Genomic DNA, 27,623 nt, shown 5'->3' on the forward strand with positions numbered 1-27,623 from the left:
AATGATCCATTTAACTCGGCTACGCCTCATTGAATGGATCATTTTATTTTTCACCTCATGAAGTATTCTGTCCATTGCACTCAATAAACATTCATTATTTGTATACTAACATAGATAGATAAAAGTGTGTGAAGTGTACGCGATAAGGATGGAGTTTAGTAAGTATGTCTATTTATACGAATATACACTCTAGTATGACATCAAATTGATGAGAAATTATGTTATGGAGTATGGATAATATACTGATGTATAAGATATTGTAGGGAAGATTTTATGAGAGTAGGGGGATGAATAATGACATTTCTATTTAATGAAATAATGTTAAATATCTATAATTGAATGCATGAAAATTTATTTTGCTATGTTAAAAAGTGTAGGCCTGTATTTAAATTAAAGCCGAGGTAATCCACCTCAAATTGTGTACATCTAATTTTTTTCAGATGTCATCCTAATTACGTATACATGCATGTGAAAAATGATAAAATTCAATAGCTTTAATGGTAAAACAAATTCTGCTCTGCCTTTTTCACTATATGTTCTAATTATTATAGGATGTGTTTGTGGCGAAACAGTGAAATTTAGGGTATTTACATTAGTGCCACAAGCTCAGGGCACAAATTTGGAGTGCTATGCCATGACATTGTGAATAACCAAGATCCCTGTATCACCAATGACATTGCAAACTTGAACCTGTGTATCGTTTGTTTTATAGATAAATTGTATGATTGCTGCTACTGGCTACATCCTTGAGCTTGTTTGATCAATAATTTATTTTTCTCATGCAAATAATGTGCATGGTATTATGGGCTCACTTTTTGACAATGTTGATGTATGTTTCACTTGATATTGCATTGAAAATACACACAATATATATCTTTTTATTTGGGATGAAAGCTGTGTCCATTGCTTTTATTACATTTATTGTAGGTGGGCAGTTCCACGGTTACAGAGTGACATTCAGAAGCAATTTTTTTGCATTCAAACACAGATATCACCCATATTTGAATAGTTATTTGCAAAGAAATGATACCTGACAGTAGTTGATGAAACCCACTTTTCAAAATAATAGAATTCATTATTTTGATCCACTGAATTAATGAGGTATGAATATTCATAATCATGGTTACGGAGTGACGCAAAATGGACATGCATATTTGAGGAAAACAATATATCGCTCAAACTCTGTGAATTTTGAATTGCTATCATAATTTTGATTTATTGATTGGATTATATGTTCTAGCTTTAATATGCTGCATTGCATTAAAAATTGATGTACCGGTATTACTTCATTAATTATGACTTAAAACGTAAACCCATACCCAGTTACTGAGTGACGGTTATGGAGTGACATGAGAATTATCCACTCATGGGCAGCATATAATGAACTCATATTTTAAATTTTTTGTTTGATTTGATGTAAAATGATGACATTCAGATTATCCAAAAGAAAATTTCACAAAACAAACAATAGTTTTCTGTTAAATTGAAATTAAGTAAAAAAAAACGAAGAAGATATGTAGTCCCATGTATAGAATTTCTTGTATGGTTCGGATTCTCCTATAAGGAGATGCGGAAGAAAACAAAATTGTGGCTAATTATGCTCCCCTTTTGTATTTATGAAATTCCATATCAGTTTTGATAGAAAAATTTGATCCAAATTTGAATTAGAGTCAATAAAATTTTTTGGAAAATGTCCACTTTTGCTTGAAACTGCCCAGGGGTATTGGGTAAATTCCTGCTTGGTTTATTCTACACTCACTCTGTCTACTTTCGATTTTGTCCCTTCATATATCCATGGTCAATAAATGACTTTTACTCTGACTATAAATTCATCTAGACCATTTTATCTAATTTTCATTAGCCCATACCACTTTGTCCAATTATCAGTAAGCCTATACATATATTTTTATCTATTATCGACTTGGTCTAACACCACCTAGTTTATATTAGATGAATTACCAAAGGAACAACATGATATTAACTTGGAAACTTAAATTTAAAAAGAAAAGTAATAGAAAATCACAATTTCATGAACGGAACATGTTTCAAGGTAATCAAACCCCGATCTCAGCCTGAAATTTATAGAAAGAGTCATCGGTATTTATACACTTTGGATATTAAGCAAATGAATATATAAAGGTATGTGATACACGGTGAAATTCAATTGTTAAGAGAATTTTGATTGTTCAAGTAATTTTTTACAAAGCAATATTAATTTGACAAAGTGCATAATAATAAGCAGATAAAGAAAAAAAAAACAATCTGGGGACTAAAAAGAATTAGACCAAGTGGGTATTAGACCAAATGAAGGCTAGACCATTTGGCAATTACATGTAGACCCAAACTGACAGTGGACTAAGTCGGTTTTATCCTGATGGTATTAGACCATCTGCTGGCAGACCTAGTTGATGATACACAGTATTTGTATAGCGCCATATCTGTCAAAGACATTCAAAGACGTGGAATAAAATATTATTGCCCTGATGACAAATTTAAATATTAGCAGATAATAAAGAAAGATACTAACTGCTTACTGAAATGTTTGATGAACAAAGAGAGATTTTGACTTCCTAAGCTACAAACAGCTTGTTCGATTTTGTTCAAACTCTCACCAATTTGCTTAAAGAGCAAGAGAAATTGAGAGGGAGAGAGAAGGAAGGGGGAGGGGGGGAGATCGGGAGGGGGTGGTGTCAAATATACCCTTTTCCCATTTCTATTGTTGTTATCTTGGGTACCATTTAGATATGAATATTTAATTCAATTGATTAATGTAGTCTCATTCAAAGCTAATTATTATTTCATGAATTCGTATTCATGTCGAAAAACCAATCTGTTCCCTCAAAAGTACATGTCACCTCTAGCTTGGATATTGGCATAAAATGATGGGCAAACCTCAAGATCGATCGTCACAAGTCCCGAGTTGCAGTGCGCGTGCGCGTGCCGCAAGATCGAAAGACAATCATATCTCACGAATCAACGACAGTAGCAGCTGATTCACTCAGCTCAGGTAAGATTCTGTTGCATTTTTACGTTTCTTTGGTTGTTCGATTTTTTGTACGTACTGTTGTTGGGCTTACCTTTAGAATCCAATGTCATGAATCGATTACAAAAATCTCTAGATTTTAAAACGAGAAAAACAATGGATACGACGTACTTTTTCAGAACTTTATACTTAATAAGTCTTTGAGACAGAAGTGGATACATGGATATTAAGATACGTGGATACACATGGATACGAGGATACGTGGATACTACTGGGATACGTATGTGGATACGTAGGATAAGTGGATACATGGATACGATGATACATGGATACGAGGATACGCGGATACGAGGATACGCGGATACGTGGATACGAGGATACGGCCGGGCATCTGGGATGTTTGTGGAAAAGGGGGAAAGGAAGGGAGAGTCCAGGGTGACCAGATTTCACAAAATGAAATACGGGACAATAAGATCAACAAAGAAGCCCACACAAAGTTTGGGCTTCTGAGAATCCATAGTATAATTATAAGACTTTCGAAAAAAAATATAAATAATTAGAAGGAAGGTGAACGAAAGAATGAAGGAGAGAAAGAAAAGAGATGATTGGGAAGGAAAGAAAATAAAGGAAAACAGAAAAAATAACAAAGTTAGAATAAAAGAAGGATGAAAGAAATAATAAAAGAGATAAAAAAAGGTTTCCGTCATTCTTTGAAATGAATATAGAAAGAAAGAAAGAAAGAAAGGACGGAAGGGAAGATTACTAAATGTCTGAAAGACAAAATAAAGGAGGGAATTAAAGGGGGAAAGGTGAGAAAAAGGAGGAAAGAAAAATGTCCTTCATTCTTTGAAAGAAAGAAACAAAAGAAAGAAAGTGAAAATAAGGGAAAAGAATAAGAAGGGAAAAATAAAGAAAGGAATAAAGAGTGGAAGGGAAGAATGAAGCTAGGAGGAAAGAACGAAAAAAGAGAAAATAATGGAAGGAGAGAAAGAACGAAAAGAAACAGGAGACGAAGAGAGAAGGATGCCAAGGTAATTATAAGGAAAGAAAGAATGAAGGAAATAAAAAAGTATAATGATTAAGAAGGAAAGAAAGAAATATGAACAGACAAAGAGAGAGAAAAGAAAATGTCTAGGAAAGAAAGATAGATGGAACAAAAAAGGCAAGCAGAAAGGATAGGGTATATATAAAATAGAGAAAAAGGGAAAGTTCAAACTTCAAGTAAACAAAAAAATCCAATCATCTAATAAAAATCATAATTTTATTTGGTGTTTTTTAATGTATTTTCAAAATTTTAAACATAAAATGTTTTAGAAATGAATAAAATTTCAAAGTGAAATATATTGTCAAACTTAAAAATTAGATGAAACATCGCGGCATCGTGCACACCAAGACTCAAAACGAAAGCTGAAACAACTAGATCTATGAAAAGTCAATAACATGTTCCTCCGATTACATCTCCAAATCATTAATCTGAGAATCCATAGTATAATTATAAGAATTTCCCGCCGATTTTTCGATCCTCCATGCCTAGCTAGTAGCCTGCCACACACAGGCAGGAGGCCAGTTCGTTTGCAATGTATTAGGTTAGCAAGAAATCACCGCAGAACTTGCAAAAGTTTACAGTTATCGATTTAATTGTTGTCCCTGCTTCGTCAGCTGTTGGTTATTTAATGAAAATTCGCCACTTTTAAATGTATTAACTACATTTTGTTCAATATTCTGAAATACGGGACAAATAGGCGTCCCGGGAAGGGTTTGTCGGGACGCCGGGACACAGGAGCAAAATACGATTTCCACACAAAAAACGCGCTTCGGACTGATTGTGTATATACAAAACGTGATTAAAATATGAAATTTCTGATCGCAAGCCAATAGGCCCTATAACATATTTTTATTCGCGCTTTGCACTCGAATCACTAAGTTTAGTCAGATAACATTCCTCTTCACCACTTCAAATAGCGCTAAGAAAGTCATGTCTTTTCATAAACCGGTCACTTTATTCAATTTTTATCTAGGTATAAACTGAATTCATGAAATATTAGAAATTACATTTCATAATAAAGAATTAAGAATAAAACGAGTCATATAGGACTAATACTTATTCGTATTCATAATCAGAACGAGACATTCACATAATAACCAACCAATGAAAGTCAAATCAAATTTGTGCTCAAAACGAAATATTATATCAAAGGCGTCATTGCATGCCGATGTTCTGTTACAAATGCAGTTCTAGTACTCCATGCTCTTTTGAAAGTCTTCTGGATGTATAAGTAGGAAGATAATTTTTTTAAAATAAGTAATTTATATGCCAATGATGCAGTATCTCATTCACAAAAATTTATTGCACTCCCTTACTTCTTATTCCTATTTTTCTTCATTCTCTTCTCCCTCTTTTCCTTTTCTCTTCATCAAGTTCATTCTTTCTATAATTTTTGAAAAAAATAAATTATACAATGTATGCCATTCATGCAATAACTCATTCACAAAACTTTATATTCACTCCTTTACTTCTTATTCACATCTTTCTTAAAAAATCGGACAAAAAAATAATTATCAGGTCAATTTTGAACTATTAAATCTCTAGTTTTAAGTTAAAAATGATAAATAGAACGACTCATATTAGATAATTCATAATCAGAACGAGACATTCACATTGACGAATGGCTAAGATACACCCAGGGAGTAGGAATGACTGCTTAAATCCGATGACCGAATCTGTAAGTGTTTAAGTAAAATTGGTTCTTTAGCGCTTTTTAAACAACGAGATAAAAGCGCAACAAGACATAGCCCTGAATGAAATTAATTTGTTTAAAAAAGGGATTGTGATGTAGGCCCTATACGATGTGTCTCCTTGCAATCACAAGCAGGACGGGGTGAAATTAATCGTCGAATTGTAAACAGCCAATTTGGAACAATTCACTAAAGTACCCTTTTCTATCTTTCTCTCAAGAAAAATACAAATTAAAAACGATGTAAATTATCTGGCAGAAAGGGTAATTAGGGTGTGTGATGCTTCGTTCTAAAAGTTCTTTTAGTATCATGTACTTCTTTATGTGGCTTCCATGTTCTAGAGTATCAGGAACTCCTTGATGTTCCTTCATAGTACCAAAGTATCCACGTATCAGTTTATCCGCGTATCCACGTATCCAAGTATCCACGTATCCATGTATCCAATAGTATCCAAGTATCCACGTATCCGCGTATCCACGTATCCACGTATCCAAGTATCTAATAGTATCCAAGTATCCACGTATCCGCGTATCCGCGTATCCAAGTATCCATGTATCCAATAGTATCCAAGTATCCACGTATCCGCGTGCGTATCCACGTATCCATGTATCCAATAGTATCCAAGTATCCACGTATCCGCGTATCCACGTATCCACGTATCCATGTATCCAATAGTATCCAAGTATCCACGTATCCGCGTATCCACGTATCCACGTATCCAAGTATCTAATAGTATCCAAGTATCCACGTATCCGCGTATCCACGTATCCAAGTATCTAATAGTATCCAAGTATCCACGTATCCGCGTATCCACGTATCCACGTATCCAAGTATCCAATAGTATCCAAGTATCCACGTATCCGCGTATCCACGTATCCAAGTATCCATGTATCCAATAGTATCCAAGTATCCACGTATCCGCGTATCCACGTATCCACGTATCCATGTATCCAATAGTATCCAAGTATCCACGTATCCGCGTATCCACGTATCCAAGTATCCATGTATCCAATAGTATCCAAGTATCCACGTATCCGCGTATCCACGTATCCATGTATCCAATAGTATCCAAGTATCCACGTATCCGCGTATCCACGTATCCACGTATCCATGTATCTAATAGTATCCAAGTATCCACGTATCCGCGTATCCACGTATCCAAGTATCCATGTATCCAATAGTATCCAAGTATCCGCGTATCCACGTATCCAAGTATCCATGTATCCAATAGTATCCAAGTATCCACGTATCCGCGTATCCACGTATCCAAGTATCCATGTATCCAATAGTATCCAAGTATCCACGTATCCGCGTATCCACGTATCCACGTATCCAAGTATCCATGTATCCAATAGTATCCAAGTATCCACGTATCCACGTATCCGCGTATCCACGTATCCAAGTATCCATGTATCCAATAGTATCCAAGTATCCGCGTATCCACGTATCCACGTATCCAAGTATCCATGTATCCAATAGTATCCAAGTATCCATGTATCCAATAGTATCCATGTATCCAATAGTATCCAAGTATCCATGTATCCACGTATCCAAGTATCCATGTATCCAATAGTATCCAAGTATAAGTATTCATATCCATAACATAAAAATCTCCCAGTATCCCTGTATACATATCAACGTATATCATTCCTTAACCAAAACATAAACATCAACATGATTATATACCTTTGCACATGTCCTCCATCACGCGCCCCCTCATTGATCCCTTTATAAATCTTCCCTTTATAAGTCCTCTCATTATACACCTAATATTGCTGCCACTCTCTCTTATACATCAACCCCCGGGCATCAACCATATTGGACAAGTCGTGTACCCGTACTCCTTACGGGGCTATCCCCCCCCCCCCTATCCTTTATCCATCTCCCTATTTATTCGTTCACGAACGTAACGTAGAGGGCGACAAAATTGCTATCATTGCACAACGGCAGCAACAATTAGGAATAGGATCGGAGGTTGCTCTTGTAATCGATTCATGACATTGGATTCTAAAGGTACTCCTGTTGTTGTTGTAATCGTCGTCATATTTTTTTTCTCATTATAATTTATGGCTTTGTTTTAAAATGATTTGAGTGTTGTGGTGCTGTCGCGATTTCGCGCCGCCGGCCGCCGCTTGCATCCTTGTTGGAGTTGGACGTCAAGCCCACGGCCCGGGGCAGGGGCGGGAGCGGGCAGCATCGGGAGGGTGCTCATCAACGCCGCGCCTTTCATTCATTTCTCATGGACTGGCATGAAGTACTTAAATGCTAAATCATTATTACACATATGGGTAGGAGATTCCTTTTTGCGACAGCCACCTGAATCCTACCCCCCCCCCCCCCCAAAAAAAACATGATTTGAGGGAATTGAGATTTGAGGCATTCACTTTCAGACCATGCAGACTGACATGACAAAATAACATTTTAATTTTTATGAAAAAAAATCCAATAAATTGGCTGCAAAAAGAAGAATGAAATGAGGTAAATATTCAGCATTTTCGGCATTATCGTGAAATAGGTGTCCAGTTTCCTAATTCCCCGGACACTTACCAAATGAAAAACATGTCCTCCTTCATGCTAGGTTCACACCAACGCCGCTTTGACGGCGCTTTAAAGCGGCGTACAAAGCGGCGGCAAAGCGTAGCAAAGCTTAATTTAAGCGTAAAGACCGTAATAGAGCATGAGAAAGCTTTGAGCAATTCGGGACATTCGGCAAGAGCGCCAAAATTGTTTAAACTGTTTAAAAATTTAAGGCGATCTGTCACGGATTGCGTAAAGCGGGGAGAGCGTATTAAAGCTCATCAAAGCGTCACAAAGCTTAACAAAGTCGTAGGAAAGCTTAACAGAGTTTAAGAGAGCTTGGTTCGAAGCGGTGACCCCACTTTTGATACTTTGCCCATAGGCCCTACAGTTAACATGGTTAAGGATTCGTTCAGCCTGATTTTTACCGCTGACAGACCTTTGCAAGAAGTATTATAATACAGCAAGTGGAATGCCTCTGGCCGTCTCACCTGCATCACGCGGTTCAATATAGCAGCAGTGCTGACTTTGAATACTACTCTAACTCGCACAAGATGTTCAGTGATACATGGTTACTCTTATGTCCACTTTTTATGAACTAGACCAACAAACTTACAGAGATATGATGGTTATTTAACAAAAAACCCCAACATTGCCAAAGTTCATTGACCTTACATGACCTTTGACCTTGATCATGTGACCTGAAACTCAAACAGGATGTTCAGTGATACTTGATTACTCTTATGTACAAATTTCATGAACCAGATCCATAAACTTTCAAAGTTATGATGGTAATTCAACAGATACACCCAATTCGGCCAAAGTTCATTGACCTTTGACCTTGGTCATGTGACCTGAAAGGCGCACAGGATGTTCAGTGATACTTGATTACTCTAATGTCCAAGTTTAATGAACTAGACCAATAAACTTTCAAAGTTATGATGGTAATTCAACAGATACTCCGATTCGGCCAAAGTTCATTGACCCTAAATGACCTTTGACCTTAATCATGAGACCTGAAACTTGCACAAAATTTTCAGTGATGCTTGATTACTATTATGTCCAAGTTTCATGAATCAGATCCATAAACTTTCAAAGTTATGATGGTAATTCAACAGATACACCCAATTCGGCCAAAGTTCATTGACCTTTGACCTTGGTCATGTGACCTGAAATGTGCACAGGATGTTCAGTGATACTTGATTACTCTAATGTCCAAGTTTAATGAACTAGACCAATAAACTTTCAAAGTTATGATGGTAATTCAACAGATACTCCGATTCGGCCAAAGTTCATTGACCCTAAATGACCTTTGACCTTGGCCATGTGACGTGAAACTCATGCAGGATGTTTAGTGATATTGTCCAAGTTTCATGAGCTAGGTTCATATATTTTCTAAGTTATGATGACATTTCAAAAACTTAACCTCAGGTTAAGATTTCGATGTTGATTCCTCCAACATGGTCTAAGTTCATTGACCCTAAATGACCTTTGACCTTGGTCATGTGACATGAAACTCTAATAGGATGTTCAGTAATACTTGATTAACCTTATGGCCAAGTTTTATTAACTAGGTCCATATACTTTCTAAGTTATGACGTCATTTCAAAAACTTAACCTCAGGTTAAGATTTGGTGTTGACGCCGCCGCCGCCGTCGGAAAAGCGGCGCCTATAGTCTCACTTTGCTTTGCAGGTGAGACAAAAACCACTGAATGTGATTTTGGTATTTTTGGATTAGTTACTATATGAAAAGTTGGTCTTTTTAATGAAAAAAAAAGACCAGAAGTGTACCAGGCATTTTATAATGGGACATCCTGTATGAAAAATAATAAAACAGGAAAGGCAATAGAATAAAAAATAGATAAATAGAAAAACTCAAAAAGTTTTCCACAAAATTTTTTCTATTTATGTTTTATTATGTTTCAATTTTAATTCTATAATGTTCTATATTTTATTCCCTTTGTTTTATTTTCTCTTTTACAATAAGGTAATTTATCTCACATATAAAATTGATTTTCTTACTATTTTTATTAGTAATAAAATCAATTTGTAATAATGTGTAATAATCAATTTAACAAACAAATGCGTATTTTAAAAATCTTTAATCGCGCATATCTAAATTTCGAATTCTGCAACTTGATTCCTTTAAATTTTCACTCCTGATGTACAATAGTAGTATTATCTGATTTTTAATGTGTGGGGGTCAATAAAGTCTGTATTTATATTTTTACAAGCAGATGAATTACATAACAACAACAATAACATCTTTACAAGTACACACAATACAAAAATTATTTCGAACATGTATCAAAAATAAACGAAGTGTGCGTATGGGATTATGTTCTTATTTCCAGACACAAAAGTCTTTATCTTCATCATTATTTTGCTTCTGACGATATGTGAGTCACTCCTTTCTTGACTCGATCAGGAAGTACCACCCCAGCCATTCTTTGTTGCCAGTCAACAGCACCCACTGGAGAGTATTCTCTGAGCTGACCTCTCTGATGTCTGTCATCCACATTGGCGAGGTTCCGCCTTGCAGGTGGTTGCGGAACATCTTCCCAGTGAGGTCAGCCTCTCCTGGCCCCGAGTGCGAAGCTGTGCTTTTCATCTTCGTGGTCCACCTCATTGGCTGCTAGCGCGCCACCCTCTTCCTCAGTAGGTTGTAGAGCACCACAGCTGTCCCCACCAACTCTGTGACGTTATCTACCTTCTGTTCCAGTATTCCCAACAGGCACCGGAACCTGTTGGTCATGATTCCAATTAAGGCATTCTCCACCACTCATTTCCCCCTTGAGATCCTGTAGTTGCAGATCCTCTGTTCATATGTCATCCCTCTTCTGCTGTATATGGCTTCATCATGTAGCTCTTCAGGGCAAAAGCATCGTCACCCAGGATGAAGTAGGGAATATCAGGCTGATTTTCTCCAGGGAGGGGGCATGATGGGGGCAGCTCTATGAACCCATCTTCTAGGCATTCGAAGAGCTCAGAGTCAGACATGTGTCATTTACCTCCCAGCTCAATCCAGATGAACTTGTACTCTGCATCTACCAATGTAAGCAGTGGTATAGAGAAAAAGCCTTATAGTTTTGGTAGAGACTGTCTGTGATTGCTGGCTTCTTAATGGCTATGTGCTTTCCATCCAAGGTACCAATTGCATGGGGGATATTCTATCTCTGTTGAAACTGCTGGGCAAGGGTGCTCCATGCTTCAGGGGTAGTAGGTATGTTGAAGACATCATCTTTATACGCCTCTACAATCGCCGTGCACACTCCTGGAATCAACTCTGATATGGTTGAGATACCACATCTGAAACCATATGCCAGTGATCTGTAGTTGTCCCCAGTGGCCAGATGTCTCAAGGTGATTGCCAGTTTGAGGCCAGCTGACAAAGGGTGCCTGTAGTTAGTCTCTTGCTTCTGGATGACTGGTTCAACTGTAGCAAGGATCTCATCAAACACCTCAGGGGTTACTCTAGTGAACATTGTGAAGGCAACATGGTCCTCTAATCGCAGTTGTGTGTCTAAGAGTACTGGCCGTACTGCTGACTTCTTTCTTCAGTGACCCATGGCCTGGTACAGCAGCACCTGATGAATGGTCTTCTCCCTCCTGCTGGTAGTTCAATCTCCTCTTGTCTTTGCTGTTCTTTCTCTGCCTCGAGGGCTATCATGTAGTTATATAGCAGGGAGATAAAGGTCATGTCTACATCATAAGATGGTTCTAGCCTGGTACATATTGAACTACCATATCTCGTTCTTCTGCCAAAGATGAAATGATTTCGTGTATCTGCTGCATCTTTATATACTCTGGATCAGAGTCGGGATGCAATCAGAATCTCGAATTTTGTCATTGCGTAACAGAGCTTGACAGACCCTATCAATGCACAAGAGATCTTGATAATCGTATTAGAGCGTTATTTAAAGCGTGATAAAGCATCAAAGCTTATCAAAGAGTAATAAAGCAAATCAAAGCGTGATTTAAAGCGTAATAAATCCTGATCAATCGGCATCATAGCGTGAGAAGCCGTAGCGATTCGGGAAATAATTTGTCGCACAAGCGGGAACGAACTTCGTATCAGAGCGCATCAGAGCTTATCAGAGCATAACATATCTGATGAGATCGTAAGATTTTTTAAAAGTTGAAAAAAAATGACGCCGAATTGATCGCCGATTTAAAGCGCGGCATTCGCCGTTGGTGTGAACTTAGCATTAAAGGCTTTATTTAAGGCTCAGTTTCGGTTCGCCGCGATATGTCTCCGAGCTCCCTCTACTCGTACTCGAGCTCTCGATCTAAATCTCTCGTCTGATATGATGTCATCATATAGCTTTATTTAGTCGCTCGTGCGCATGTATGTAAGGCTTGCTCCTTGCTAAACCTTGTTAACTCAGGTTAACTAGTGATTTATTTTGTTTTTGGTGTCCTATTTCACGACTATATTAAAGCTTGTTTACCCTTGTTAAATTATGATTTTCATTTGTATTTTGGAGTCCTATTTCACGACTAAATTAAGGCTTGTTAAACCTTGTTAATTGGTGGTTGGATGTCAATGAGAAGTTACGTGGGGAAATAGGTGTCCACTGTGTACAACTACAAGTCTATGGAGAGTTTCTCCGTGCGTTTCTACAGACTGGTGTCCTATTTCACGAGTAAATTAAGGCTTGCTAAACCTTGTTAACTAGTGATTTATTTTGTTTTGGTGTCCTATTTCACGACTATATTAAAGCTTGTTTACTCTTGTTAAATTATGATTTTGATTTGTATTTTGGTGTCCTATTTCACGACTAAATTAAGGCTTGTTAAACCTTGTTAATTGGTGGTTGGATGTCAATGAGAAATTACGTGGGGAAATAGGTGTCCACTGTGTACAAGTCTATGGAGAGTTTCTCCGTGCGTTTCTACAGACTGGTGTCCTATTTCACGAGTAAATTAAGGCTTGCTAAACCTTGTTAACTAGTGATTTATTTTGTTTTGGTGTCCTATTTCACGACTATATTAAAGCTTGTTTACTCTTGTTAAATTATGATTTTGATTTGTATTTTGGTGTCCTATTTCACGACTAAATTAAGGCTTGTTAAACCTTGTTAATTGGTGGTTGGATGTCAATGAGAAGTTACGTGGGGAAATAGGTGTCCACTGTGTACAAGTCTATGGAGAGTTTCTCCGTGCGTTTCTACAGACTGGTGTCCTATTTCACGAGTAAATTAAGGCTTGCTAAACCTTGTTAACTAATGATTATACTTTTGATTTTGGTGTCCTATTTTTCACGACTAGATAAAAGCTTGTTAAACCTTGTTAAATAATGATTTTAATTTATATTTTGGTGTCGATTGAAAAACCGTCCCTCGCTGTAAAAGTCGTTCAATAGAATATTGTGTGAGGAGCAAGGAACCAGAAGCGACTGCTCTGTGTGGAGAGTTTCGCATCGGGAACAAAAGGTTTCGCATCAGATCTTTTGAAAATTGTTGAAGCGAGGATTTCTTTAGAATATCATGGTAAGGTAGATCCCGGTTCAAATAAGTGTCCAGTTTCCTAAAGCACGGAATGGCCGCATTTTCTGCCTTAGGTTTTGATCTAGATTGTGTAACTTTATAAAAGTAATGGGACACACATAAATCAAAATTTTTATTTTAGCTTCACAAACATCCCAAACATAGTCATGATAGTAGAAAATCAATTCAAATCTTAGTTTTCTGGCAGGCTGAATTTCCTGGAAATTCCCCCGAAATCAGCCCATTTCATGCTGACAGTTTCATTGTGGCTTCAGACCCCATGTGGTCCTCATTCAGGGGCTTAAGAACTAGATTATGGCACAATCTACAATATAGGACTTGATGCAAATGGGGGTGCTTTGCCTTGCTTTGGGAACTGGAATTTAACATGAAACGGTGGTCTTGACTCTTGAGAACTAATAAATAGTCTTACTTTCATTTCATTCAGATGTAATTGAGGCCTTGTTGGAATGGCTCCCATACCGAGAAACCAACGGCGTCCATTGAAGCTACAATGTGAATGGAATGGTTGCAGTTCGGTGTTAGAGACTACACAAGCCTTCACTGAGCATCTTATGGGCCATGCAGAAGAATTCATTGCTAGTGCACTATCCATTGAGAAATGTCTTGCTGATGTAGACATAGATGATACTGGTAAGCCAGTCATGATAATAATGTTGAATTTACCCACATTCCCATAACTGATTTTTCCAAGTTCCAATGGGTCAGGCTGCTTAACATGATAATGTTAATTTTTACTTTGGCTTTTGCTGAATGAATTTCTTATGAGATTTGTTTGTTTCATTTTCGTTTGCATTCATAATTAATACAAGGCTTGCCAAAGTATAAAGAAGTATACATTTGAAACAGATGTAATAAATAATATAAGAAAAAATCTAGTACTTTTAAAAGATCCAACAAAATAGCAAAATAGGTAAGATGAACTATGCATTAATCATAGTTCATCCATCATTGCATATAAAGTAGGTCTGTATAATCCTGACTTATTTTGAGTAATAATGTGCTTGTAAATGGTAGATATATCATATAGTGTAGATGTGGGAAACAGAGTTACAAATTTTAAATTTACAAGCATAATCTAAAAAATGAATTGAGAATATGGTTTGGTAATATTACATGGCTAAAATATTTTTAATGATGGTCTCACGGGCCTAATCACTAGTGGCAGGCCCTAGATATTCATTCGAGCCAACCCATTGCTATTTTTTTTTATTTTGATATGGCTGATTGACAAAGTGTATGCATATGATTGTCCATCTAACACTGATTCTATATTTGGTAATTACTGAACTTCCTTTTCCCTAATTGGGAAGAAATATCACCAATTTTGGACTATATTTTGACTGGCGGAAGGATTACGGCTATTTTGCTGTTTGAGTTGATGAATCTGCTCCCCCCGACGGTGTCTTCAAACACGCCAATTTATTTTTAAAATGAGCCGGTCGAGGGACCCTTTTCTGGTCAGATATGGATTGCCAGATATAAATCCTATCCACTGGTAGTAAACATTCGACCCCCGAATTTCATCCTTATTTTTATGAATTTTTTAAAGTGCCAATTTAACACATGAGTCTATGGGGAATGAATTAGGCCTGTGAGACCTATAGGTAACCTTGACCATAGCCTATTACATGGGGAATTCCTTAGTGGATGAAATACCTGCCCAACTCTTCAGTAGCAGATTGTTTTTCTAGTAGACATGTTTCAATCATCAAGAGGTCCAAAAACTGAACTTCATGGCTATACAAGGCTACATAGGGGGTATACTACAGGTACAATGTAACAAGTTGTTATTAGTAACTAACTCTTGTGTTTGTGTACCTAGGCTAGGCTGTGTAGGCTGTGCGTGTGTTGTGCACTGGGTTGCTTGCATGTTGTGTGTTTTCGTATACCGACGAGCGCTGCTGTAAATCGTGTATTCATGGTATTGCACCCATCACGAGATAAAGTACACATTAGATAGGCCTTGCATCAATTGCGCTTGTGAAATTGGTTCATGGGGAAGGGAATGAGAAGAGAAAAACTTTAGAATTTGGCTGAAGAGTGATGGATTCAAGAGGGAGGGGGGGGGGGGGGGGGAGAAAAGCATAGTTAGTAGGCCTATGTGGGGGGGGGGGGGCTGAGAATGAGTTCTACTGCTAATCTTGTTCAACTTTTACTGACTTCTAGCCAGACTAGCCCCCATCCATTTAGAATACAAGCCATCTAACCCCCTGCCTCTTTCTCTTACACCCTGGCTTGGGCCCTTGTCATAGGAAGATGTGAATGTATAGTATGCTTGTATGTTGATTCTCATTTCTTTTTATTGTTATCTAATTAAACTCATGTGAATCTGGTATTTATATTGTGGGCAGATCTTGAATCCATATATGCACTCTATTCATAATCATATCTACAATTTGCATTATAGGATTTGGGCCCTAACATTGCATCCATTGTTGAGCTACATATAGGCATGTAGGATGTATGTAAATCCATAGGGCACTAGACATTAGAAGTAACATTAGAAATGGTCATTACATAACACATCTGTATATTTCATGCATTTCTTTGTGGTAAAGTGAGTGTACAGATGTTAAAGAAAAGCCAGGAAGGTAAATTAAAAATAAACCTTCATGTGCCATACATTACAGGTCTCACGGGCCTAATCACTAGTGGCAGGCCCTAGATATTCATTCGAGCCAACCCATTGCTATTTTTTTTTATTTTGATATGGCTGATTGACAAAGTGTATGCATATGATTGTCCATCTAACACTGATTCTATATTTGGTAATTACTGAACTTCCTTTTCCCTAATTGGGAAGAAATATCACCAATTTTGGACTATATTTTGACTGGCGGAAGGATTACGGCTATTTTGCTGTTTGAGTTGATGAATCTGCTCCCCCCGACGGTGTCTTCAAACACGCCAATTTATTTTTAAAATGAGCCGGTCGAGGGACCCTTTTCTGGTCAGATATGGATTGCCAGATATAAATCCTATCCACTGGTAGTAAACATTCGACCCCCGAATTTCATCCTTATTTTTTATGAATTTTTTAAAGTGCCAATTTAACACATGAGTCTGTGGGGAATGAATTAGGCCTGTGAGACCTGATTGGTATTATTTGATCAGTTAGATTTCTTCTATGAAGATATGTTGATTGGACATAAGAACCCCCTCCCCCTTGTGTAGTAGAATATGCATGTCAAGTTTGTTTTCCTTCATTTCAAAGCTAAGATTGAGTTCGTAGTATAGAAATCAATTTTCTATAGGAAATGGCTGGAAGCAATCCTTCAGTATAAATCATTTGCTAGAATTCCTATTTAGATACAAAAATAAACATTTAGCAGATACCATTTATTTATAATTTTTGTAATTCTTTGTACAAGTTTTGTTTAATCTTGTGAACGTTTTGTTATCTGTTTTTACGGATACCAGAGTCAATTTTAAAACCATCACTACTGTTTCTCTCATTTATTTTAGATGACTACCAATGCCAATGGGATGACTGTGGATACGTGACTAACGAAGGATCGGGGGCTCTGCTCAGACATCTGTTATTCCATGGCTACCATACACGGATTAAATGGGCTGGGACTGTAGAGAGAGAAAGGTGTAAGATAGAAACATGTCAGCTGGAACCTCACAGTAGAAACATCATCCCTGAAGTCCCAAGTTCTTTTGTATGTAGCTGGGACGACTGCACGGTAAGAGCTCAAAGCCGAACACGAGCCAGCCATTATTATCCAAAAATTCTAATAACCTGTCAATATTTATGAAAATTAGCTGAATCAGGGGAGCAGAATTTCAATGACAAAAGAGCTTTGAAGTTTGAAGTTTACTGTTCATGAAATGTGCCTTCTGAGCAAGGTTTGTTAAACCTAATACTTGTCCAGAGGATTTTTAGTCTTGTCACATGGTTTGTGGATTGCCTGGGTGATCGTGACAAAAATTATATTCTAAGGTGTTTCATATGAAATTTAACTTAATCATTTTGTGTTATACTACATGAATTTGTTATTCTAATTTATATTGTGAAAATTAGTATTTTGTTGTAACTGCCTGTAAGTTAAATAAGCACCTAAACTGTAAATTTTTTTGTGGGATTCTGATCAAATTTAAGTAATTAAAATGTTAAAATGTTTTCTTATTAATACATATTATTTTTAATGTATCTTGAATTTGAAAACTGCTGTGGGGGGAGGGGGGTGAATCAACACCACCTCACCCCTATAAACATGCTACTATCGCCAATCAGCACCAAATGATAAACAAATCCTGTGTAGCTGCATCTGTCCGGCACATTCTCTCATTTTCTCAGATGAAATTACATGTACTTTGTCTTTTATTTTCTTTCTTTACCGTAGTTTGTGACAAACAATCCAGATTTCTTCTACTGTCATGTAGAGATGCACAGTCAGATGGAGGAGCCTATACATGGTGTATTAGGATGCAGGTGGAGAGGTATGTAAATAATTGTGGAGCGTTGTGGCCCAGTGGATTAGTCTTCGGACTTTGAAACAGAGGGTCGTGGGTTCGAATCCCAGCCATGGCGTAATTTCCTTCAGCAAGAAACTGATCCACAGTGTGCTGCACTCAACCCAGGCAGGGGCGGATCCAGGATTTTGAAATAGGAAGGGCGCCAGCGGCGAGGGAGCGAAGCGACCGAGCGGAGGGAGGGTGTGGGAGGGGGGATACCCCCCTCCCACGGCAAGGACTTTTTCAAAAAATCATGTCCAAAAGTCGTATTTTGAGAGCACCTTTAGAAGAAAAATGCACACTTAAATCACTGTAACTTCATGAATAAAAGACACATACTGACTCATTTCAGTGAAAACGTACATGACCAAGGCAGAATGATAATGCTGCGCACGTGGCGCCCGATATAGGGCTTCATCTTTGAGTGAAGAATAATCTCGGGGATAGACATTATCATTCGCATCGTTGACACTTTCTCTCGCGATCTGTTACTTACAATTTACATGTATTTGCCATAAAGACGGACAAACGCATGTTACAAAAAACACAAAATTTCGGGAAAAAATGATATCCAATCCAACATCTTCACACTGGTCACTGCACTGCAACTCCCGATTACAAGTGGTGCAACTTTCCAACCAATCGGCTTGCGCGCCCTGGAATTCCGGAATTTACATATTGCAATACAGTATGACAGAGGTGCATTTGTGCGAACACAAAGGCCATGAGCGTAAGTTAAAATATAGTTTTGACTAGATCTAGCCTTGAAATTGACTACATTGTACCAATCCAGTAAATTAACCATCAAAAAAAAAAAAAAAAATCCAGGTGAGGTAAATGGGTACCGGTAGGAAGTAATTCCTTAAAAAGCTGTGTGCACTATGAACGCCTAGCTTAGCCGGGTAATATAGGAGCGCCTTGAGCACCTAACAAGGTGGATATGTGCGCAATATAAATATCCCATATTATTATATTATTACAGAGTTTACTCTGCTGTAGACCTGTGATGATGAGCCGTTTTGCTATTCCATTGTTTGCTAGGGAAAACTCAAAATCAGTAATCAACATCAGTAATCAAAGAATCAAATCAGTAATCAATGCAGCCAGTTGCATAAAGCTTTTTACCTGAGAAAACTCCGGCAAAAACTGAAAAGTAAGGTTAGTCTGATTTCTGCCGTTGACTTTAACACAGGGCAAAAACTCAGGTAAAAATACCTGACTTTTCTCAAGTAACAATTTTTTGACTTGTGTAAAATGTAGTGTTCGTTTGCTGATTGTTGATTAAACCGATCTAATGTTTCAGTTGTTCGAGTTTACTCCCAGCCCTACTCTACAGGTAAATAACTGGGTTAGATTGTACTCTAAACTCAACACTGACATAGAATCTGTTGTTTGTCCAAAACTAAGGGTGTTAGATGTTCATCACAGGCATAGAACAGGTTTGAATGTTTTACTCTAGAATACATTTATTATAGCGAACCAGTGGAGGGAATTGACATTTGCAAAAAAGGTACTGTCTATTTTTTCCTTCTACTGGGCTTTCTTTTGTTTGTTTTACATTAATCCTGTTACTGATTGAAAGTGGGCACGTAATTGGGGCAGGAACTGACTGTGGGCCCCCAAAAAAGCATTTAAAATTTAAAAATACAGGCAAATTGCATATTAAATTACCTATCATAAGTCAATATTATGCAAGGCATGTGTTTTATGCCTGTTCAATTAAAGTCAGATTTCTCCCAAGTCAAAAAATTGCATGGCCTTGAATATTCGAATTTAGCACAGTTAACTGGAGGTAACATCAGTTGAGATAGGAAAATTCAGTTATTGACTTGACTATTTCTTTCAGATTGCCAGGTGAAGACCAAGGATAAGTACAAGCTCCGGGATCATCTCCGATGTCATTCTCAGGAAAAGAGATTTGGTTGCAGTCAATGTGGTGGTCTGTTCAGCAACAGAACTAAGTTCTTTGATCACATTCATCGCCAGGGTATACTAGATGGTATGTATTGGTCATCCTTAGTAGTCTGCTGGGCAAACCCTTCACTTGAAATTAGGGTCTGAATGTGCAGCCTACTCATGCCTTGTGTACTGAAGGCTCTCTCGCTCATTGGAACAGCAAGTTTTGTATGTGCTAGTCTTCGCGTGGAGGCACACTTGTTGATCAAAGTTCCAATGAGGGTCTGTGCCTGCAGACTACATCCTTAGTGCTTTTTGATGGATTATGATAGGAAACTTATAATGATAATAATAATGGCATTTATAGGGCACTTTATACGGGTGTTTCAAAACGCACAGGTGGGTTGACAAAAGTAAACAATATATCCATTAATAGGGCTCATCAGACCATTATATATGAGAAGAGTGAAGAGCAGTAGGATATCAATTATGATGGTAGCGATGATGCTAATGTCTGACGATGATCATAAGATACATGTAATGCAGATCAATCATTATGCAGATGATGGTGGTAGTGATGATCATGTGGGGGGGATTGTGATTGGTGATTGTGATGATGATGATGGTGATGATGACAATGATGGTGGTGATCATGATGGTGAGGTGATGATAATTATGATGGTGGTGGTAGTGATGATGGTGATGATGATGATGGTGATGGTGGAGGTGAGCTGGTAATGCTAATAATAATAATAATAGCGGTGTATTTACCCAGGGTAGCCACTTCAGTTCCGAAAACTTCTCCCAGCAGTCCCTGCTATGCTCATTCAATTCCTTTCATTTTTTTTCCAAATTTCAGAGCCTAATTTCCAGTGTTCTCATTGTTCCAAAGTTTTTGCATCTGAAAGATTGTTGAGAGACCATATGAGACACCATGGTAAGAATTCCTGTTTTATAACAAAACTTTTGATGTCTTACTTTGCATTGATTGTTGGTTCAATAATTGTATGAAAGCGATGCTGTCACCACAGAGTTTTAATTTTTCTGTCGAGATATATTTGCACATGAAGTTGCAGTTGATCAATAAATAGAAATGATACTGTCAAGGTTGAGATATTTAAAGTATACAGTTGTCCAACGATCTAATAGGTTTTGAAATTAAATTGGCGGATAGCATGAATTACTTTACATAAAGCAAAAACAAATCATCATCTTCTCTGTTGTGGTTGGAGAACCCCCATCTCATTTGGGTATTTCTCAAGCAGATATGTATTGTAAATCTGAATTTCATTTCTTAAGAGAATTATTTCCATTTTGTTTAGTTTTTTTTAACTCAAATATTTAGTCAAAGCACCAGTCCTTATCAAATGGAGTCATTTGCCATGAACATCAAATTGAAGCAAATTAATTATTCTGCATTATTATTTCTAGTGAATCACTACAAGTGCCCTTTCTGTGACATGACATGCCCGGCGCCCTCTGTGTTGAAGAAGCATATCCAATGGAGACATTCCTCAGATCGACCTTTCTCCTGTGAACTCTGCGACCATGCGTAAGTATTCACCAATGATAATACAAACACGAACATCAATGACAATATTTGTTATTAATAACGATAGGAATGGGTTATCCATTAGGGCAGCGCTTCTCAAATGGTGGGCTGTGAAGCTCGCTCAGGTTGGCCGCGAGTCAAAGTGGTCCTCGAATAAAAAAATGCAGTAGGGCGATGTCCCTAGTTTCTGCGATATAGAAACCAGTTTCAATCTGTTTTGAATGGGAAGGCCAAAGTTGAAAAAAATGTCATCAATATTTTTGTGCACTCTGGGAGTGGCTATACCAGGTTTCACATGTTTTTTTAAATGCTCTCCAATTTTTTAGAACATACATATTTGCATTCCATATTGTGAAATTTTCAATATGGGAAAATTGGTTTTCCAAGTGTCTGATTTTGTGTAATAATATTGAATACCAACTTTAGGGACTTTCAACATTAATTATTCTCTGCAAAGTCGTATTGCCCCGTCTTTGATTTGGGGCTATCCAATTCTATCCAGGGATATAAATGTTATATCTCTCACAAGGCCAGGCTATATTATATTATATTATAATATATAGCCAAGACAGATTTAGATTTAGATGTAGGGCTAGGCCTAAACAAAGTTGATTTGATTAGAAAAGGGTCATTCACTGCGTTAGACTAACGTTACTTAGATATATATAGATCAAGATCTAACGTTAGATCTATACCAGTTCAATCAATCGCTGTGAATATCATAAACATACTGCATGCATTGTAAGGCCTAACTTTATCTTCATCATTGGAGGCTATCTAATATAACAGATATTGACTGATGGGATGTGTAAAAAAAACATTCTTTGTACCACCTAAACGATTAATACTTTCCCTCGTGATCATATTTTCCCTCAGCGCTGCACGCTTCGGGAAAATATAACCCCTCGGGAAAATACAAATCCGGCGGTCCAAAGAATGTTTATATTACACACCCCATTAGTCAATATCTGTATAATATATCATATGATGTCATGTTATGTCATATATTATATTGACTTTCTGATCTTGACAGAGCCAAGACAAGGACAGATATGAGGAGACACATGGAAAGTCACAATGCTGGAGATGCGTATTCCTGTGATATTGAAAGCTGTGCATTCACTGCTAAGACACTGAGTGCACTCAGAACACACTTCAGAAAGTGTCATTCTGTAAGTATATCATTGAAAGTTAAAATCATGCCTTGACAGTGCATACACCTATTCTCAGCATATTTAGGGTATACTTCATCAGGTGTAGATTCAGTATGTAATTTTTTTTATTTATTGATTGATTGCATTGATTTATTTTCATTTCAAATACAAGACAAATTTACAATATAAAGCAACAAAGATATAATATACAAAAATGAAAAAAGGGAACCCACTGAAGCTTTTTAATGTTATTTCCTTGCAGTAATCAATTGATTAAAATACATGTATATCTTTTTACAATGAAATTAAAATCGTAAATCAACAAAGTTTAGTATTGAAAAGAATACTAATGCCTATACACTATGTGAAAATTCAAACAATAACTGTTTGGATTTGTCTGTGATCATTAAATATTCAAAGACTAATACTTGTTACTAATTAGTATGGGATGTTTGGATTGGGCATTAGGAGCTAAGGCAGTAGTTAACGCATTGGGTGGGGCTGTGGTGCCTGTACTTTATTATAATGTTGATTCTTAATTGAATTTTCCATTTATTACCGTTTGTCTTGTAATCTTTTGCCGATTTTTCTCAGGACTTGGAGGAGAAACGATACTTGTGTCACGTCTGCCAATCAAAGTTCGCAAGAGGTCATGCATTGACCAATCATCTTAAAGAGAAGCATCGCTTCAAGTGGCCCTCCGGTCACGTCAGGTTCAGGTAAGTTTCCTGTTTGTCGCCCTCAACATATTGGGCTGCTCAGCTCTTTTAATGTATGGGCACTTTAAGAAAAGTTCAAGCCAGTGATAGTGCTCACTGTGGCTGTAAATAAAAGCTGTTTGCATTACAGGTAAGCAAAAAACAGAGCACCACTCTTTTATATAGTGGAGGCATCGTGGTCTAGTGGTTAAGACCCTCGTCTTTCAATCTGAAGGACGTGTGCTCGATTCCAAGCCATGGCTTGTTTTCCTTCAGCAAGAAATTTACCCACATTGTGCTGCACTCAACCCAGGTGAGGTAAATGCGTACCAGCAGGAAATAATTCTTCTAAAAGCTGTGCCCACCGGAATCAGTAGACTAGCTAAGCCGGAGTAATATAGGAACATCTCGCAAGGTGGATATCTGCGCTTTAGAAATCCTATATTATGTATTTATCATGATATTTTTATGAAAATTACTACAATTTATCATGTGATCAACTTGTCAACAATTTAACCGAATGTTCTATTAATTCAAGGTCCATCAACTTAAAGCTTCTAAACCCTTTGAATTTTAGGACTCACTGTTCCAATTGATCATATATGATAATCAATGCAATTAATCATAGAAATCAGCCCCACCATCAATTGCTAACTATTATATTACAGGAAAGCCCGGGTTATGACTGACATAATTGACTTGTTTCAATTCCAACAGGTATAGGGAGCATGAGGATGGATTCTTGAGGCTACAGACGGTACGCTACGAGAGCATTGAGCTCACACAACAGTTCCTACAAGATACCTCTATCAATGCCCCACCCACAGCCCCGCCTTCAGCCCCACCCACTGCCCCGCCCACTGCCACACCCACTGCCACATCCCTGAAGACTATCCCTGAGGAAGTAACTGCCAATCCCCAGTCGTCTACCACGCAAGAAGCAAAGAAATTAAAGGTGAGTCGGAAGTTATGCTAGATTTTCCAATTCAAACTCAATTTTGAAATCGTAACTTTGAAGGGAAACTATCGTAGAATCATATCTAGGTAAACCTGCCTTAGTGGCCACCTAACTAATGAAAACCTGTATTTTGTGGCCATCAAAAATATTATAGAATCTGTCTATAACTTGTCCCCAGTGGCCAAGTGTGTCAATGAAATAGACTGGTTTCACTTCCGTTGACATCTGTTAGCATAGGTACATGTTATAAAATACTATATTTACCAATGACAATAACCAAACTTAACCTGATGAAATTATTGAACATTTGACATTTTTTAAGTTGAACATGCTCTTTTTGTGTCCTCAGGCAACTAAGAAACGTAGGTCACCACGGAAGGGACGGACCAAGAGAAGAAAGAAGGGCTCCCCTGAGAAAGTCAACGTCGAGGCTAGCAAGACAACTTCACCGGAGGAAGAGATCCTCGAACCAAGCAATAAAAGGTTCTGTGATGAAGTGAACTTTGAACCCAGCAAGGTGCAATATGTGGAAGACTCCCAAGGATCAGTCATCATCGTGGATTACACCCTGGACCTGAAAAACGCAGACAGATCCGGGAGGAGAGTCTTCGATGTCGAAGACCTGAACAGCGCCATCGGTGCAAAAGAAAGACCTGTCCAGTCCACCGAGACAGGGTTGTATAACATCATGCAGGATCAGGACAGTGCCCATGCCATCGCGAAGAACATCCAAGATATGTCGTCGATGACTAGGTCAGGGTCAAAGGTGACGTTAGAGACGGGTGGGTATCCACTCTCTCAGGTGCAATATCGTCAGGATCTTAGAACCGATCACCAGACTCATGTCTTTCCTATTGAGCAGCTGCAGGGGGTTGATGCTGAAGAGGAGAGGAGCAGCGAAGAAAGAACTCCGAAGAAACCTGGTCACGGTGACCTTTCACCGCAGGGTATAGATAATGTGAAGAGCTTGATGACAAGTGAAGATGAGATAAGGAGCCGTTATCCTGGTTTGGAAGACGATAGAATGGCTATGGCTGTTGAAGCGATGACAAACCTCTCGAGGGGGTTTGTTAGCTGATAGAAGTGTGATGTCACAACCTTAGAATCCCCATGGAAATGGGTTCTAAATGGTTTCAAATTAGTAGCACCAGTGTGTCATATTGCAATAGAGTACCAAAATGAAATCAGTCTTAAGTGTGTTGGTTTGTAACTGGCACCATGTATATTTACACATAAAAACCAAAGAAGCAATCCAGTAAATAAAAGAAGTTCTGTGAATTCAATGCAAGTCTCGTCTTCAAAATAAATAAGGGTTAAATTATGGGACAGAATCTGCATAGAATTTTGATCTCAGAGTATTACCTACGCAGGGTGTTTGATCATGTTTTCTTTTCCCAAATGATACCTCAAATACTTTTTTTTTTCAAGACAGTGGTGAAAACTATTCCCCTTTTTCCTCATTTTGGCAATTTTGATACCCTTTTTGTCTCGCCCACCAGAGGTGAAGGCGAGACTTAGGGATCCAAATGTCGTCCGTCACAAACCTGTAATGACACATAACTCTACAACAATAAGTCGCTTTTCAACCAACCTTGGATGGTGGATGGACTTGGGGGACCTGCATGTCTCAGGTCACATGGTAAGGTCAAAGGTCATTTTCAGGTCAACGTTAAAGTTTACATTCAAGACTCTTATGACACCTAACTCCACAACTGTAAGTCGCTTTTCAACCAAACTTGGATGGTAGATGGACTTGGGGGACATGCTTTTCCACCAAACTTGGATGGTGGATGGACTTGGGGGACCTGCATGTTATGCTGCAGTTTGAGGTCACATGGTAAGGTCAAAGGTCATTTTCAGGTCGATGTTAAGGTCTACATTCAAGACTCTCTTATGACACCTAACTCCACAACTGAAGGTTGCTTTTCAACCAAACTTGGGTGGTAGATGGACTTGGGGGACCTGCATCTTATGCTGCAGTCTGAGGTCATATGGTAAGGTCAAAGGTCATTTTCAGGTCAACATTAAAGTTTACATGCAAGACTCTCTTATGACACCTAACTCCGCAACCGTAAGTCGCTTTTCAACCAAACTTGAATGGTAGATGTACTTAGGCGACCTGCATGTTATGCTGCAGTCGGAGGTCACATGGCAAGGTCAAAGGTCATTTTCAGGTCAACATTAAAGTTTACGTGCAAGGCTCTTTTGACAAGTGTTATTCCATCCCAGTCATTTCACAATGAAGTTTCGATAAAATCCTCTTACGTGCCCTCACAAATCATGATATTTCTGGTTATTTTCATAAGTTGGCGAGACACAAAATTGCTTTTGCCTTGTTACTTTTTACAGGCTTTTTGGATCCACCTTGTAATGGCAGTGCCCCCATCCACCCCTGGGTAAGATTTGAAGTAGATCCTGAAAGAAGTTATGATGATGATATGTGTTCATTGCATGACTCAATTCTATTTTTTATATTAAAAATATCTTACAAGATTAAGCATAATCAATAGGTATAAATGAAAAGAATGATAGTAGTAAAGATATTACTTGCTTGTATTCATAGCACCTCTTATTTAAGGCCTGGTCCCACTGACCAACGGACGCAAAACATACTCATAACGGATACAGCGAACAAGCGAAATTTCACGGTGGCTCCATCTGTTTCCATTCGCTCCAGACAATGGACAAAATGGGCAAACAACGAAATCACAGTGGATGCACGCTTGATGGATATAGAGTGTATGAAGAGTACACAACGGATGCATAACATTTTCCAACGGATGGCAAGATTCTTTTCCGTTTTACAGCCTCTCTGCATCCGTAAGTGCAGTGGGACCAAGCCTTTACATTATTGCAAGTCTCTGATTATTAGCACTCTATATATGTAACAATGCAGCATAAACCACTCTGGAGCAGATATTACCTGCCCTGCATTTCAAGAACTACATTCCTATTAGGTCCCCATACATTAGCTAGGTTGATGAATTGTCTCGTATCTTCAGTACATGAACTCGTATTTATTACAACTGACATAGTAATACGTCATTCCACTAATGATCTTTGTGTTTGGTGATAATAGATATTCCCATTGATTGTCAAATATTTCAATTCATTGTCACTTGTTCTTGCCACTGGTCAGTTAACAAAAATTCAT

The 27,623-nt window shown here is 37.9% G+C and overlaps 2 protein-coding genes across 2 annotated transcripts; one reads left to right on the forward strand and one right to left on the reverse strand.

Annotated features, from left to right (window-relative positions):
• The first annotated feature begins 2,936 nt into the window (after positions 1–2,936).
• LOC121420379 (histone H4 transcription factor-like) lies at positions 2,937–26,014 on the forward strand. Its single transcript, XM_041614985.1, has 11 exons — positions 2,937–3,007; positions 14,175–14,380; positions 17,216–17,439; positions 18,100–18,196; positions 20,058–20,210; positions 20,967–21,044; positions 21,539–21,659; positions 22,693–22,831; positions 23,408–23,532; positions 24,229–24,466; positions 24,819–26,014. Exons 2-11 carry the CDS (start codon positions 14,197–14,199, stop codon positions 25,545–25,547), a joined length of 2,088 nt encoding a protein of 695 aa, XP_041470919.1. The 5' UTR covers positions 2,937–3,007; positions 14,175–14,196; the 3' UTR covers positions 25,548–26,014.
• LOC121419658 lies at positions 11,408–11,722 on the reverse strand. Its single transcript, XM_041614116.1, has one exon. It carries the CDS (start codon positions 11,720–11,722, stop codon positions 11,408–11,410), a length of 315 nt encoding a protein of 104 aa, XP_041470050.1.
• Positions 26,015–27,623: the final 1,609 nt, after the last annotated feature.

The sequence above is a fragment of the Lytechinus variegatus genome, chromosome 8 (genome assembly GCF_018143015.1).
Source record: "Lytechinus variegatus isolate NC3 chromosome 8, Lvar_3.0, whole genome shotgun sequence".
In the NCBI taxonomy this organism is placed as follows: Eukaryota; Metazoa; Echinodermata; class Echinoidea; order Temnopleuroida; family Toxopneustidae; genus Lytechinus; species Lytechinus variegatus.